The sequence below is a fragment of the Pleurodeles waltl genome, chromosome 5, assembly GCF_031143425.1.
Source record: "Pleurodeles waltl isolate 20211129_DDA chromosome 5, aPleWal1.hap1.20221129, whole genome shotgun sequence".
NCBI lineage: Eukaryota > Metazoa > Chordata > Amphibia > Caudata > Salamandridae > Pleurodeles > Pleurodeles waltl.
Window position 1 is genome coordinate 1866607974 of NC_090444.1, and position 14086 is coordinate 1866622059.

General features: G+C 48.1%; 1 protein-coding gene across 3 annotated transcripts in view; it reads right to left on the reverse strand.

Annotated features, from left to right (window-relative positions):
- KLC4 (kinesin light chain 4) overlaps positions 1-14086 on the reverse strand; it is a 364418-nt gene that overhangs the window by 121058 nt on the left and 229274 nt on the right. For all 3 annotated transcript variants that reach the window (XM_069236408.1, XM_069236409.1, XM_069236411.1), the window contains exon 11: positions 7751-7818. In XM_069236408.1, the coding sequence (XP_069092509.1) occupies positions 7751-7818 (68 nt within the window). The remainder of the gene's footprint in view (positions 1-7750; positions 7819-14086) is intronic.

Genomic DNA, 14086 nt, shown 5'->3' on the forward strand with positions numbered 1-14086 from the left:
CTTGTAAGCATCTGTCGTCAGATATCTGGGTGGCTTTTGCATCTACAGACTTTGCCCTTTGAAACTATTCTCGCTCTTCATCCACCAGCAAAAAGCTTTCTTCATATTTGGTTACTGTGATTATATCGTCCCGATCTCCATTTATATCGACGCCTCTTTAATCACTCTCATCCGAAGACGCCAATGAGGTGTCATAAGAATACGTGAAGACGTGGCCCCCAGTAACAGACTGATCAATCTTACAGTCACTCTTTCCTTCTCCATGAGGGTGGTCACCTGCTTAATACCAACCCCTTCTCCATTCTCAGTCTTGGTCCTAGAAACACCAAATCCTGACTCGATTAGAAGCTTGACTTTTTGGTAGTCATTGCACGGTCTAAGTGGACGCGCACCTCCTTGGTTAATTTTATCTCTCTGTTGGTTTGCAATGTTTTGGCCTTTCTAAGCCAGTCGTCCAGGTACGGATACATCATAACCCCCTTTCTTCTTATAAACGCTGCTCCTGGAGCCATGCACTTGGAAAAACCTGAGGAGATGATCTCAGACGAAAAGGTAGGGCTTTGAACTGAACTTGAACTTTGGCCGCCGTGAAATGGAGATATTTTCTGTGCTTTTTGTGAATGGGTATGTTGAAGTATGGAGCCCCTAAATCTATTGAGCTTAGAAAGCCTTCTCTTTATAAACTGAAGTATTTCCTGTAATGTAATGATGTGGAAACTGTCTTTTTATAAACGTGTAAAGCTCTCTCAAATCCAGTACTAGACGCCATTCTTCAGATGTCTTAAAAATGAGAAAGAATCTTGAGTAGAATATCCTGTGTTCCTCCACTGGCACCTCTCTGAGAGCTTTTCTCTTCAGTAAGTTTGATATTTGTTTCTGCAATTCTTTCCAACGTCTCTGTATTTCTCCTACTGGTTGGATTGATGGTCGTTCTCCGACAAAGTCCAAAACATGCCCTTGTTTCACCATACCCAACACCCATTTGTCTGTTATGCGCTGCTAATTATTGATGTAAAACTGCATCCTCCTGCCGACAGACAGCTGAAGCTCGGGGGCTTTTTTCTGTAGGAAGTCGTGACCTTCCAACTTTGCACTCAGACCTTGATGGCCGATTTCCTCTCCTGGCTCAGCCTTGACTGGCTCCTTAGCCTTGTCCTCTCCGCCTCTGCTGTTTCACCTGGTAGCCATACGAACTGTACTGGTCACATGATGCATTCAGTCTGTAGCGTCAAAACTACTACCCTTATTTTTTCCTTACGCCTGGCGAAAGAACTCTCTTTAAACCCTCTGTAACCTCTACCCCGTAGCATGCCAAGTAAATGAGCCGCCTCAGTGTCGGCTTTAATTGCCTGAAGGGCCTCATCCACCATACTGCCAAGAACATTCTTGCCATCCAACGGCAAATCCACCACTCTTGCCTGCACTTCTGGTCTCAAAGGGCCTCTTCAACCAACCATGCCACCTCACGACTGTCGCATTTCCAACACGTCTAAAAGCGCATGTTGATGCGTCCATGGCTGCGTCTATTAATGAAGCTGGCGCTTGCCCACATCTTTCAATATTGCCTTCGCTCCTTCCCAACTTCCTCTGGCGGTTTCTCCAGCAATGCAGCCAAGTCACTCCGTAACTGGCTGCCATAACCTGCTAGAGGTGCTGATGATTTGCAATTTCAATTGTTTACTCTTTCCCCATAGATCCCATTTTCTGCCTTCTTTGTCCGTTGGCACCCATGGGGACGACGGATTCCTCGATCACCGCTGCGCGGGTGCAGCCATCACTCAATCATTCCGCACCGGATTCACAATACATCCTGCTGCACTGTCTGAAGCCTTGTAGCTTCTCTCTAACTTTCAAAAATGTACTGATGCACTGGCTGGATTTAGCGTCATCGCCAAACCTCCTTCCCGCTAATGTTCAGAGCCTTTTCTTTGAGACAAAATAGTAAACAGGATTTCTCTGAAACAGAGTCAGGCAGGTTAAACCATTCTGAAGCTTTCTCAGTACATGAATGGAATGTCCCAATGTCATCCGTGGGTGAAATACGTTGTGTAGGGTCTGGACTGGCTTCTTTTCTATAATAAATGATTCATTCTCAATCATTTCCTGCTGATTTTGGTCGATTACGCACATTTTCCTCATCTTTCTCCATACTTTCCCTCTCACCTCCTTCACTACTAAATGGTGATTTTTCACCCCCTCTTGCTCTTCCAAATATGATTCCACCTCCTCAGGAATCTTTGCTAATAGCTGTCTTCCCTGTCCTCCTTAAGCTCGACCCCGTCTGGCTGGAGAGTTGGCGGCTGAGGGGTCCTTGTTTCATCCCGCTTCTTACGTGCTGGCAGAGGTGGAAGTCTCATAGATTTATATCTGCAATCGTGTCTTGCAGTGATCTTAGCATACGCATTGGTACTTGGACTCACTGTTCCGATGCATGCATCCCGTGTATTTTTCCCTTGTCCTGAAAATGGTCCTCGTATCCCACTTCATCTTCGTGGGAAAACGGCTCTTTATATGATATATCAAAACGAGAGATACTGTGCAAGGGGCCCGGGGGGGTCCCTTACAGTGGACAGGGGGTTGCTCTTGCAATCCCAAGATGCTCTCTTAGGGGGTAGTGTGGTCGAGCAGCCTTAGACTTACCAGAGAGGAGTGTAAGACATCTGCAAATACACAGTCAATAAATGAGATGCACAACTCAATAAGGAGATCCACACCAATTAAAAAAAATAAGAGGTAAGTATTTTTTGCAAGAAAAATCTTCACAATTTTGAAAGTCGACGGTGCAATTTTTGCAAGCTGAAAAGTTATCCTATGGAGGAAAAACAAATACACCAAACAGGTACAGTACAGAGACTTACAGAACCAATCTCCTGGGTTTGAGGTAAGTATTGGGCAAGGGTCAGGAACACACCAACAGGTCACACCAGGTGGCACTGGAGTAGCGGGTGCAGAGGTGTAGTATGGTATCGGGTACCTAATGTTAGTCAATGGGGATCGTCAGGTTGAAAAGAGGCTGCAGATTTGGACAGGGGGTCCAGTGGAGGAGAGCCAACATGTAGATTCCAATCTTGGGGTGCTCGGGTCATAGGTGCACCTTTAGTCATCTTCTCCACTGACCAGGGGGGATGGGTGTTTTTTGGTGTTGGATTTCTGCATCTTGGAGCACCAGCGTTTGAGGGGACACGTGGTCAGAGGATGCAGGAAGCGTTAGTGAGTCCACAATTGGCAAGTCCAAGTAGGGCTTTGTCTCAGGATGGCCGGGGAACCACGTTGGCACATTTGGTCCACTTCACACTTCAGCTCAGACTCTGCATCTCGGGTGCAGTATTGTTTTGAAGTGGCATGTTTTCAGTGGTCCGGAGTCCTCACAGTTCTATCTTGGGTGCCTGCAGCTTGCAGAGAAGCAGCTCCGCTGCAGCAAAGGAGTCCCTGGTTCTTTATTGAAGGGAGGCAGTCCTCCCAGGCTTTTGGAGGCACACCAGCTACAGGACGAGTCGACTTCGGTGCGCCAGACAAGAGCAGGAGACAGGCTGGCAGGGCTGGGTCCAGGTCAGGTGCTTCTTCTATTTGGCTCTTGGGTGTTCGTCTTAGGTCAGCAGGAATCTGATTTCCTGGTGCCAGGGGCAACCCTAAATACTGAACTTAGGGGTGTTTCAGGGAGTGTAGCGTAGTAGCCAATGGGCTACTAACCCCTGAGATCACTACACCACCTATATGACCACTTCCTGTGGGAAGTTGACATAACCCCGTCCCAGAGTTTCTACATCTGCCAACAACAAAACAGCAAATTCGGAAATGTGGTGTCCACATCAGGCAGTTCACCTTAGGGGTGGGACTGACCTGAGGGGTGGACACACCTTTCTGAATACTACATTTCCTGCCTGTCCAGGTGCCTAATGGGCCCTGGGGTGGAGGGAGAGGGAGTTGGCATCTCTCCTGTCGAACGCAGGTTTTCAGGTCATCCCTCCCAGAGCAGGTTTGTTTCTGTTCTCCTGAGAGCAAAGGCACTCGCCCTTGGTTGGTCAGAATCTCGTCTGTCGGTGGCAGGCTGGCTAGAACTAGTCCGTGAGCTCACCAGCAGTTGGTAGGTTTACAGGGGGCACCTCGAGGGTGCCCTCTGGGTGCATGCATTAATAAATCCATCACTGGATTCAGGGAGGGTTTATTAATATAAGATGTGTGATACCAAACATCCCAGGATTCAGTGAAGCCATCATGTAGCTGGGGAACTCGTAGTGACCAGTGTCCGGCACATGTATTTAAAATGACTTCAATGCACACTTACTATGTCTAAGAATCAACAAAGACATAGCAGGGGCATATCTGCTCGTGCAGATGTGTCATCACATGTAATATAATGCACCCTGCCGTAGGGCTGTAAGACCTGCTAGAGGGGTGACTTACAAATATTACATGCAGTGTTTAACGGCATGACACACAGGCTGTGTGCCATGTCCTGTTTTCAGTCTTGGAAGCACATTGTCATGCAGCCTGCAATGGCAGTCTGGACGAGGTTGATGGTCCTTTGACGAGGCAGATGTTGTGCCGCAGCTCTGAGAGGCCCTCTTCAGTACCCATGCACGAGGCACCAGAAGTCAAATTTACTAGGGATTTATAGGGGGCTGCAGGGCCTGGTCACGTGGGGATCAAGTGACCAGGTGTCTTGCTGTGGGGAAGGAACACTGGCCCTGGGGACCTGGTTAGCAGGCACCCAGTGCACTTCAGTCGACGTTGCATCTAAGAACCAGGCAAAAAGTGTGTGTGTGTGTGTGTGTGTGTGTGTGTGTGTGAGGGGGGGGGGAGGGGGGGGGGGGAGGGGGTTTACTGCAATCAGAACCCCACTCCCTACAATCTCCAAATATTGTATATTATAATCCTCTGGATGATTTGCCCTTTCCTCCTCCTTGGCACTCTCGTCACTAAAAAAAGCTTTTATCTAGTCAAGATCATGTGTCACCCAGATAAAATTGAAATGGCTCTTGACCCTCAGGTGAATTGTCCTGCAGAAACCTTAGTGGTGGCTTCAAAGGCACTGGCGATACCAACATTGTTTCCAATATCGGTTCCATCTCATCATCTCTCATGTCTTTTAATAGATTTATTTTGTTGTAGTTGATGTTGCCAATGTTTGTTCTTCTACATCATCTTTTTAGCACTCGTCAACGGCGCTATCTTTGTCAGCAACAAGCTCTTGGTTGACGGCATATTACTCATTGACTGAACTCCCATCGGCGATGGAATTTCCTTCTTCAGCGGTGCCTCTATCATCAAAGGTGTTTCCTTTGTTGACGATGTTGTTCTCTTGCTCGACTTTCCACTCATCGACACGGTCTCCCGTCAACGTTTTCTCACTTGTCGACAATAACACTTTTGTCAACTACGCTGTTGCTGTCATTGTCGGTAACTCCTTATCTATATCCATCACCAACAACCTGTGGATTTTTGAGTTGCTCCCATCCCATTTTCTCAGTGATGTTTTGGCATCTGACATTGAGTCCACCTTTAATCTCTTTTTAGGAATTTCCTCAGCGGACTCATCACTCTTTATTTTATGAATCGTATGTCCATCATCTGAGCGTATAAGACCAGATTTCCGACTCTCAGCCGCGTCAGAGGGTCTTTTTGTCTACTTCTCAGCTTTTTTTTTTTTACCTTTTCCCATTTCTTTTTCTAAAATGCCAAGTGCCAGATGACTCACAATCTTACAGGGTTTTGGTAGAAAACGTCCTTCAAACACTGCAATCTGCTCCTTGTGCTCGGGGTGCGAACACTGTGTGTGTGGATCCTCCGCACAAATCTTCATTCTCAAAAATAAACTGTAAGTTTTCAATAAAGATCTTTTAAGCGCCACCTCCGCCTCACTTTGATTTATTCTCTCTCGCAGAGCTCTCAGAAGGGTTCCTCACACCTGCGCATGTGTCAGCTGCAAGCGGGATAACACCTGGGTGAGGAGGTTCCTGATAGGACTCAAGTTTGTTTGATATAGTGATGAGGACAGGCTGGATACGGTCGCACTGTGGTCAATGTAAAGGAATGCTTATATATGGGCTGCTGCTGGTCATGTACCAGGGAGGGGGATGGTACCAGTCCGACGACTGGGAAGGATTTAACCAAGTGAATCTATGAAAGATCCAATGCTGGAGAAGTTGTGGTTACTACACCTATAAAAACTTTGTAACATTGATCTATTGAGCTCAATACATATTTCGTAGTACAAAATTTTTTGGGATATTAGGAATCCGCTTATAAAGTTGATTTATTCAGGTCATCAATACATACTCACAGTGAGAATGTTTTGGCCCAGATGAAGCAACATAGAAAACTGCAGTTGTAAAACGTGTGTTAGCCACCATAAGTCTCAAACTAATTTTTTCAAGAGGTCTTTGACTCTTAAAAAGAAAAAAATGGTCCTGTGCTGATTAAATGATTAAAAAGAAAACTATTCCTTTGAAGAAAAAAAAGTGTATCCCTCAGGAGAGGTGTCTTAAGAAAGCCTTCCGTAGTGCTAATATCAGTACTCAGTAAAACACAGATGGACCTGAAAGGATGTCTCCTTTGTAGGTTTCTTTGAATATAAGCACTATAAGACCTGACGGTCACTGGTTCTCACGAGACCTCTTTAGACCCGCCTCATTTGGTTGTTTAAATGGAGGTTGCTTTGTTGGGACAGGAGGAGGAGGCGGGGGTAGAGTTGTGGGGAGGTAGACGCGGGTGCTTATAAAGAGTGAGGTGTAAGAGACAGGAATCAGAGGATGAGGCAGGATGTACTGGGGAGACAGAGACAGAGTGGAGGAAAAGCAGAATACAGATAAGAGAAGAGGTGCTTCAAAGAAGAGGTATAGAGGAACCTACAGGAAGGTGGAGCTACGGAAGATAAAGAGTAAGGCGGAGGAGGAATGCATGAGCGGATGAACAGGTGGTACGCAGGGTGCTGGGTAAGAGGCAGGGAGAGGAGAGCGTCGGACAAGTGCGCTGAAGAAGGGGTGCTATGTAGGAAGGTACAGAGCTGGGTAAGAGGTGGGGAGAGTAGAGCGTTGGACAAGGGCGCTGAAGAAGGGGTGCTGTGTAGAAAGGTACAGAGCTGGGTAAGAGGCGGGGCGAATAGAGCGTCGGAGAAGGGGCCTGAAGAAGGGGTGCAAAGGGTGCAGGAAAGCAGGAACAAATCTGGATAAGAGAAGAGAAGAGTGTACAATGTTGGATAAGTGTTGTGTAGGAGGTGACACACCTGGGTAAGAGCCAGGGGTTGTACAGTGTTGGGTGAAAGAACTGGGAAAACAGTGGGAATCGGACAGGAAGGTAATGGCGGGGTCATTTGGTGTTGTAGGTGGGTGGAGGGAGACAGAGCTGAGAAAACAGAATTTGCATCACTTGAAAACAGTGCAGGCTTGAGCCTGAATTCAGCACTTTTCCGTTCATCCTCAGGAATCCTTTGGTGCTCACACATGCTGACAAGTGCCTAAGATCGCACCTGCCCCAGCCCAGCCCTCATACCCAGGAGTCTGGGGAGGTCACGTGCGGAGTAGATGAAGGGCAGAATGCTGGGTGGGTAAGAGAGTCAGGTGAACAACTAGAGAAGCTTTCTCCTCTCAGCTTCATCACTTGTCAAACATTCAGTCATCTCAGGACAATCGCACCACCACTCCATGTGGCACAGATGTGAGCAGCTGCTCCACCGTAACTTCTCTCTGCCACTGCGCGCAATGGGGGCCACAGACCATGCCCCGAAGCAGCCAGCCCTCTGGGTACTTACCTGATGACTTTGCAGGCCTTGTACCAGCCGCCGTACTCTGCGTAGGGTGCGTTGTCTCTGAGCTTGCTCTGTAAAGGAGACAAAAACACTGCAACATTCACCACTTGGTTGGACATCACATTACATCTCACTTCCTCATCCTGGTCAAGAACAACTAGAAAAGTAAAGCTCATGTCTGCCCTTCTGCTCCAGTACTGGCAGCACCGTCACTTGACAGACGAGGCCCAGTACTGGTCACTGTGATGCCAAGAGTCAACCTTCAACCTCATGAAGAAAGATGAAAATGAAGACTTCAAAGAGGCAAGTGTGGACCATCACCGCAACCTCAAAGACCAGGCCTTGGTATAAAGGAGGCCGAGAGGCTGGGCGGGAGCTGTTACTTATCCAAGGTCAGAAATAATCTCAAAAAGTACTAGAAAATACCTACATGCCCGAAAATATCACAATTCGTCTCCAAGCCCAATTACACAGAGATCAGAAACAGTTAGAAAACTAGGATTAAGCCGGCAGTTGAGTGACTGAGTGGACGGTGCAAAAATCTTTTTATGCCCTCCACATAAATGTAATTAATATTTTTAATTTAGAAGATTAATGAAGCAAAAACATTTTTAAGCATAATTTTATTGTAATTTTTCATTTTTTTTTTTAAAGAGAAGAACAGTCTGTCCGCCCATCCTTCTCAGTACCACACACATGTAGTAGCATGCGCAAGCCTTGTGTCGCCTCTGGCCACTCCTCCTCCATTAGCTCCCCCAGTCGTGCAGCCATCCCCCCCTCAGTCTCTCGTAGTGTCTATCACACGGTCAGATTGTTTCTTCGACATCAGAGATGCCACCTTCGCTGAGAGGGGCTCTGCCAGTTCTCTATTTTCAGGGGACCACTATCTTCAAGGCACACGCCTTTACGCACACAGGTGCCCAGTAGATGTCATAACGCAGGGAAATGAATGCCTCCTGTTCCACCATTTGATACTCTACTCTGATGGTTTCAAAGGATTTAAGTTCTGCCAGACCCCTTACATCCCCCAAGCGTACTGATTCTGATCAGGTCCCATTTCTGGCACCCCGATAACCTCCCTCAGTTCAGCACTAACCCATAGGGGGTCTCCCTGGTCGTTTTGTTTCTCCACCAACACATCAAGCGCTGCTTGCCAGGCCTTCACATCCATCTGCATATATTCCACGGAGCTTCGACCAGAGGTCCTGTGAAAGGCTGCCTGGTATCCTTGCTGTAGGAAGTTGGCTCTGTATGTACTATTTCAAAGTAAGAAATAGCATGCACAGAGTCCAAGGGTTCAACTTAGAGGTAAGATAGTGGCAAAAAGAGATAATTCTAATGCTGTATTTTGTGTAGTGTGGTCGAGCAGTAGGCTTATCAGAGGGTAGTGTTAAGCATTTGTTGTAAACACACAGGCAATAACACTCAATGACAATTCTAGGCCAATAGGTTTTTGTATAGAAAAATATATTTTCTTAGTTTATTTTAAGAACCACAAGTTCAAGATTTACAAGTAATACTTTAAATGAAAGATATTTCACTTAGGAACTTTAGGAACTTTGAATTAGCAAAATAGCATATACAGTTTTCACACAAATGGCAATAAGCTATTTTAAACCTAGACAGTGCAATTTTCAACAGTTCCTGGGGGAGGTAAGTGTTTGTTAGTTTTGCAGGTAAGTAAACCACCTACAGGGTTCAAAGTTGGGTCCAAGGTAGCCCACCGTTGGGGGTTCAGAGCAACCCCAAAGTTACCACACCAGCAGCTCAGGGCCGGTCAGGTGCAGAGGTCAAAGTGGTGCCCAAAACGCATAGGCTTCAATGGAGAAGGGGGTGCCCTGGTTCCAGTCTGCCAGCCGGTAAGTACCCGTGTCTTCGGAGGGCAGACCAGGGGGGTTTTGTAGGGCACCGGGGGGAACACAAGTCAGCACAAAAAGTACACCCTTAGCGGCACGGGGGCGGCCGGGTGCAGTGTGCAAACAGGCGTCGGGTTTGCAATAGGTTTCAATGGGAGACCCAGGGGTCTCTTCAGCGAAGAAGGCAGGCAAGGGGGGGGCTCCTCGGGGAAGACACCACCTGGGCAAGGGAGAGGGCCACCTGGGATTCGCTTCTGCACTGGAGGTCGGATCCTTCAGGTCCTGGGGGCTGTGGGTGCTGTGTCTTTACCAGGTGTCGGGTTCTTTGAAGCAGGCAATCGCGGTCAGGGGAAGCCTCTGGATTCCCTCTGCAGGCGTCGCTGGGGGGGGCCTCAGGGGGGTCAACTCTGGCTACTCACAGGGTCGTAGTGGCCGGGGAGTCCTCCCTGTAGTGTTGGTTCTCCGCAGGTCGAGCCGGGGGCGTCGGGTGCAGAGTGCAAACTCTCACGCTTCCGGCGGGAAACGTGTTGTCTTCAAAAGTTGCTTCTTTGTTGCAAAGATGTTTCTTCTTTGGAGCAGAGCCGCTGTCCTCGGGAGTTCTTGGTCCTTTTAGATGCAGGGTAGTCCTCTGAGGCTTCAGAGGTCACTGGACCCTGTGGAACGCGTCGCTGTTGCAGTTTTTCTTGAAGTGGGGAGACTGGCCGGTAGAGCTGGGGCCAAAGCAGTTGGTGTCTCTGTCTTCCCTGCAGGGCTTTCAGGTCAGCAGTCCTTCTTCGTCTTAGGTTGCAGGAAACTATCTTGCTAGGTTCGGGGAGCCCCTAAATACTCAATTTATGGGTGTGTTTAGGTCTGGGGGGTTAGTAGCCAATGGCTACTAGCCCTGAGGGTGGCTACACCCTCTTTGTGCCTCCTCCCTGAGGGGAGGGGGGCACATCCCTAATCCTATTGGGGGAATCCTCCATCTGCAAGATGGAGGATTTCTAAAAGTCAAGAGTCACCTCAGCTCAGGACATCTTAGGTGCTGTCCTGACTGGTCAGTGACGACTCCTTGTTTTTCTCATTATCTCCTCTGGCCTTCCCGCCAAAAGTGGGGCTGTGGCCGGAGGGGGCGGGCAACTCCAATAGCTGGAGTGCCCTGGGGTGCTGTAACAAAGGGGGTGAGCCTTTGAGGCTCACCGCCAGGTGTTACAGTTCCTGCAGGGGGAGGTGAGAAGCACCTCCACCCAGTACAGGCTTTGTTACTAGCCACAGAGTGAAAAAGGCACTCTCCCGATGTGACCAGCAACATGTCTGGTGTGTGGCAGGCTGGTAAAACTAGTCGGCCCACACTGGAAGTCGGGTATGGTTTCAGGGGCATCTCTAAGATGCCCTCTGGGGTGTATTTCACAATAAAATGTACCCTGGCATCAGTGTGCATTTATTGATAGCAAACTTACCAGTATTCAGTGTAGCCATTATGGTGCTGTGGAGTTCGTGTTTGACAGACTCCCAGACCATGGGGGTTATTACAACTTTGGAAGAGGTGTTAATCTATCCTAAAAGTGACAGTAAAGTGACAGATATACCACCAGCCGTATTACGAGTCCATTATATCCTATGGAACTCGTAATACGGCTGGTGGTATATCCGTCACTTTTGGGACAGATTAACACCTCCTCCAAAGTTGTAATAACCCCCATATACTCTTATGGCTACCCTGCACTTACAATGTCTAAGGTTTTGCTTAGACACTGTAGGGGCATAGTGCACATGCACCTATGCCCTCACCTATGGTATAGTGCACCCTGCCTTAGGGCTGTAAGGCCTACTAGAGGTGTGACTTATCTATGCCATAGGCAGTGTGAGGTTGGCATGGCACCCTGAGGGGAGTGCCATGTCGCCTTAGTCATTTTCTCCCCTCTAGCACACACAAGCTGGCAAGCAGTGTGTCTGTGCTGAGTGAGGGGTCCCCAAGGTGGCATAAGACATGCTGCAGCCCTTAGAGACCTTCCCTGGCATCAGGGCCCTTGGTACCAGGGGTACCAGTTACAAGGGACTTACCTGGATGCCAGGGTGAGCCAATTGTGGAAACAAAGGTACAGGTTTAGGGAAAGAACACTGGTGCTGGGGCCTGGTTAGCAGGCCTCAGCACACTTTCAAATCATAACTTGGCATCAGCAAAGGCAAAAGGTCAGGGGGTAACCATGCCAAGGAGGCAATTCCTTACACTTGCTATCTCATTAGGAATCTTTTCATCCTCACAGATGATTCCTCCAAGGCTGAAAAGGCCCAGTCACTTATCAAGACAAACTGAGACATCCAGCAGCATCCCCTCACACCTGGAAGGGCAATAACCCCATCACATATCCACAGGTCAATTTGTTAAGGGCAAATGGCACCCCACTAACACTCGCGGAACCACCACCCAAGCCCTGGACTACAGCAACGCACTCTATGCTGGAATCAATGCTCAGCAGACCAGAAGACTCCAGGCTAAGCAAAGCTCTGGGGCCAGGCTCTCCCACAACCTCCCACCTGTCACCCACGTCACTCCACACCCCAAAGAACTCAACTATCTCCCATCAACAAACAAACACTATTCAAACTCCTCAAGCACACAAACAAAGCCTTACACAACATCGGCCCCACACAACTCAACAACTGCATAAATTTGCACAAACCTGGCTGACACCTCTGTTCAGCCAGACTCTTACATCTCTGCGTACGCAGAATCAGACCTGGTGTTCAAGCCCCCTCCCACCTCTCTCCTAAAGCCTGAAACGACCTGCTCCTGCACATTCAAGCCTCCTCTCGCCAGTTCTTGAATTCTACAAGACACTGAAGACCTGGCTATTGACCTGGCACCGACCCTGGCTCAGCCCATGTGGTTCTGCTTCAGCAGAAGGATACCCTCCCGGGTGAGTTGTGCGCTATACACATAACACAACAGTGGGGGTTCAGAACCTAGTCACTCACTGAAACCTATGTCATCTGACCACATGAATAGAATCTAACATTTTATGGTATCTGGAGTATCCAGAAAGTAGTCTTTGAACGTCTGATTAAGTAGGGTATTTGAAATGTATTGACCTTCAGAAGACCTGGACAAGGTGCCCAGTTTAACACAAGACCTGGCTTTGGGAACACGTATTCTGGCTTGTCCTGCTCCAATCAAATCAATGATTACATTTTAATCTTTTAATACTACATTAGTTTCACAATCTCATCTGATTTATCTTCTGACTTTTTGGGGCTGTTAAATGCAACCAATGGATTCTGTTTTAAGGACAAAATGACCATCCAAATGTGCCCACCTAAAATGATAATCCCACAATTCCTCATACAAACCCGCTTTTACTTCAATAAACATTTCATTTTTCATCTTAGCGGCAGACGAGCCAAGGTGGACATCTAGGCATGGGTCTCTTTCATAGTTATCCAGACATTCACAGTTCTGAAGAGAGGGAGTGCCAGGCAAGGGACAGGCCAACAACTGGGAGGAAGGGCAGAGCTAAGGTGGCAGTGGGCACTACTGCACAGAAGGGGTAGTGGCTGACTTACACGGTGTGTACGAGAGACTGCTCGGAGAGAGTGTGTACCGTGCACTCGGCATCCACGTGAGCAGCAGTAGGGGATGAAGTCTTGGTAGGACAGTGGAGGAGAGCTTCTGCCCAGGAGTCCTAACCTGTACTCATACTGCGCTTTCAAGTAGCCCCACAACCCAGAGCTGGGGAGAGGCTTCTGAGTTTGGAATTAAGGCGAGCGGACACAAGGGTACAAACTCATCCCAACAGCGCTAGTCCACTCTCCAGCGGAGGAGAGAGACGTCCCACTCGCTTCATAGCCATCTGAGCTTTGACTTACTGAAAGTAGCTAGATTTTCTGAAATGAATTATACATACATACACAATCTCTGAACATTTCTTCCTTGCTATATATAAGATATACTCCTCATAAAAACTGCAAGTAAATAAACAATGAAAATAAAACAAGCACTGGCGAAAGCCAACAGGCCTCACATAAGCAAGGGCAATTGGCTTTGCCCATGTGTTTTAGCCATGTTGTACACCAGCACGGCTGCTGCTCAGCATGGCTGAGAGTTAGTGGCGTAGAGGAGAGTGGCGTGGAGCGGAGTGGAACTGCGAAGAGTAGAGTGTTGTAGAGTGCAGTGGCAGAGAGTGTTGTGTATTGCAATGGGACAGTGTGGAGTTGCGTATAGCGCATAGAGTGGACTGGTGTAAAGTGCACTGGCAGAGTGTTGCGGAGTATCGACAGATCGCAGTGGCATTGAACTCAGTGGCTTACCATGCAGCATCATAGAACGCAGCAGCACAGATTAAAGTGGCTCAGAGCAGAGTGGAGCAGTCTTGAGAGCACTGGTATAGAGTAGAGTGGCGTAAAGTCGTTTAGAGTGGAGCGGTGTAGAGTTGAGTGATGCAGAGGGCAGTGGCATAGATTTGGGTGGCATAGAGTGCCGTGGAGTACAGTGGTGCATAGTACAGTA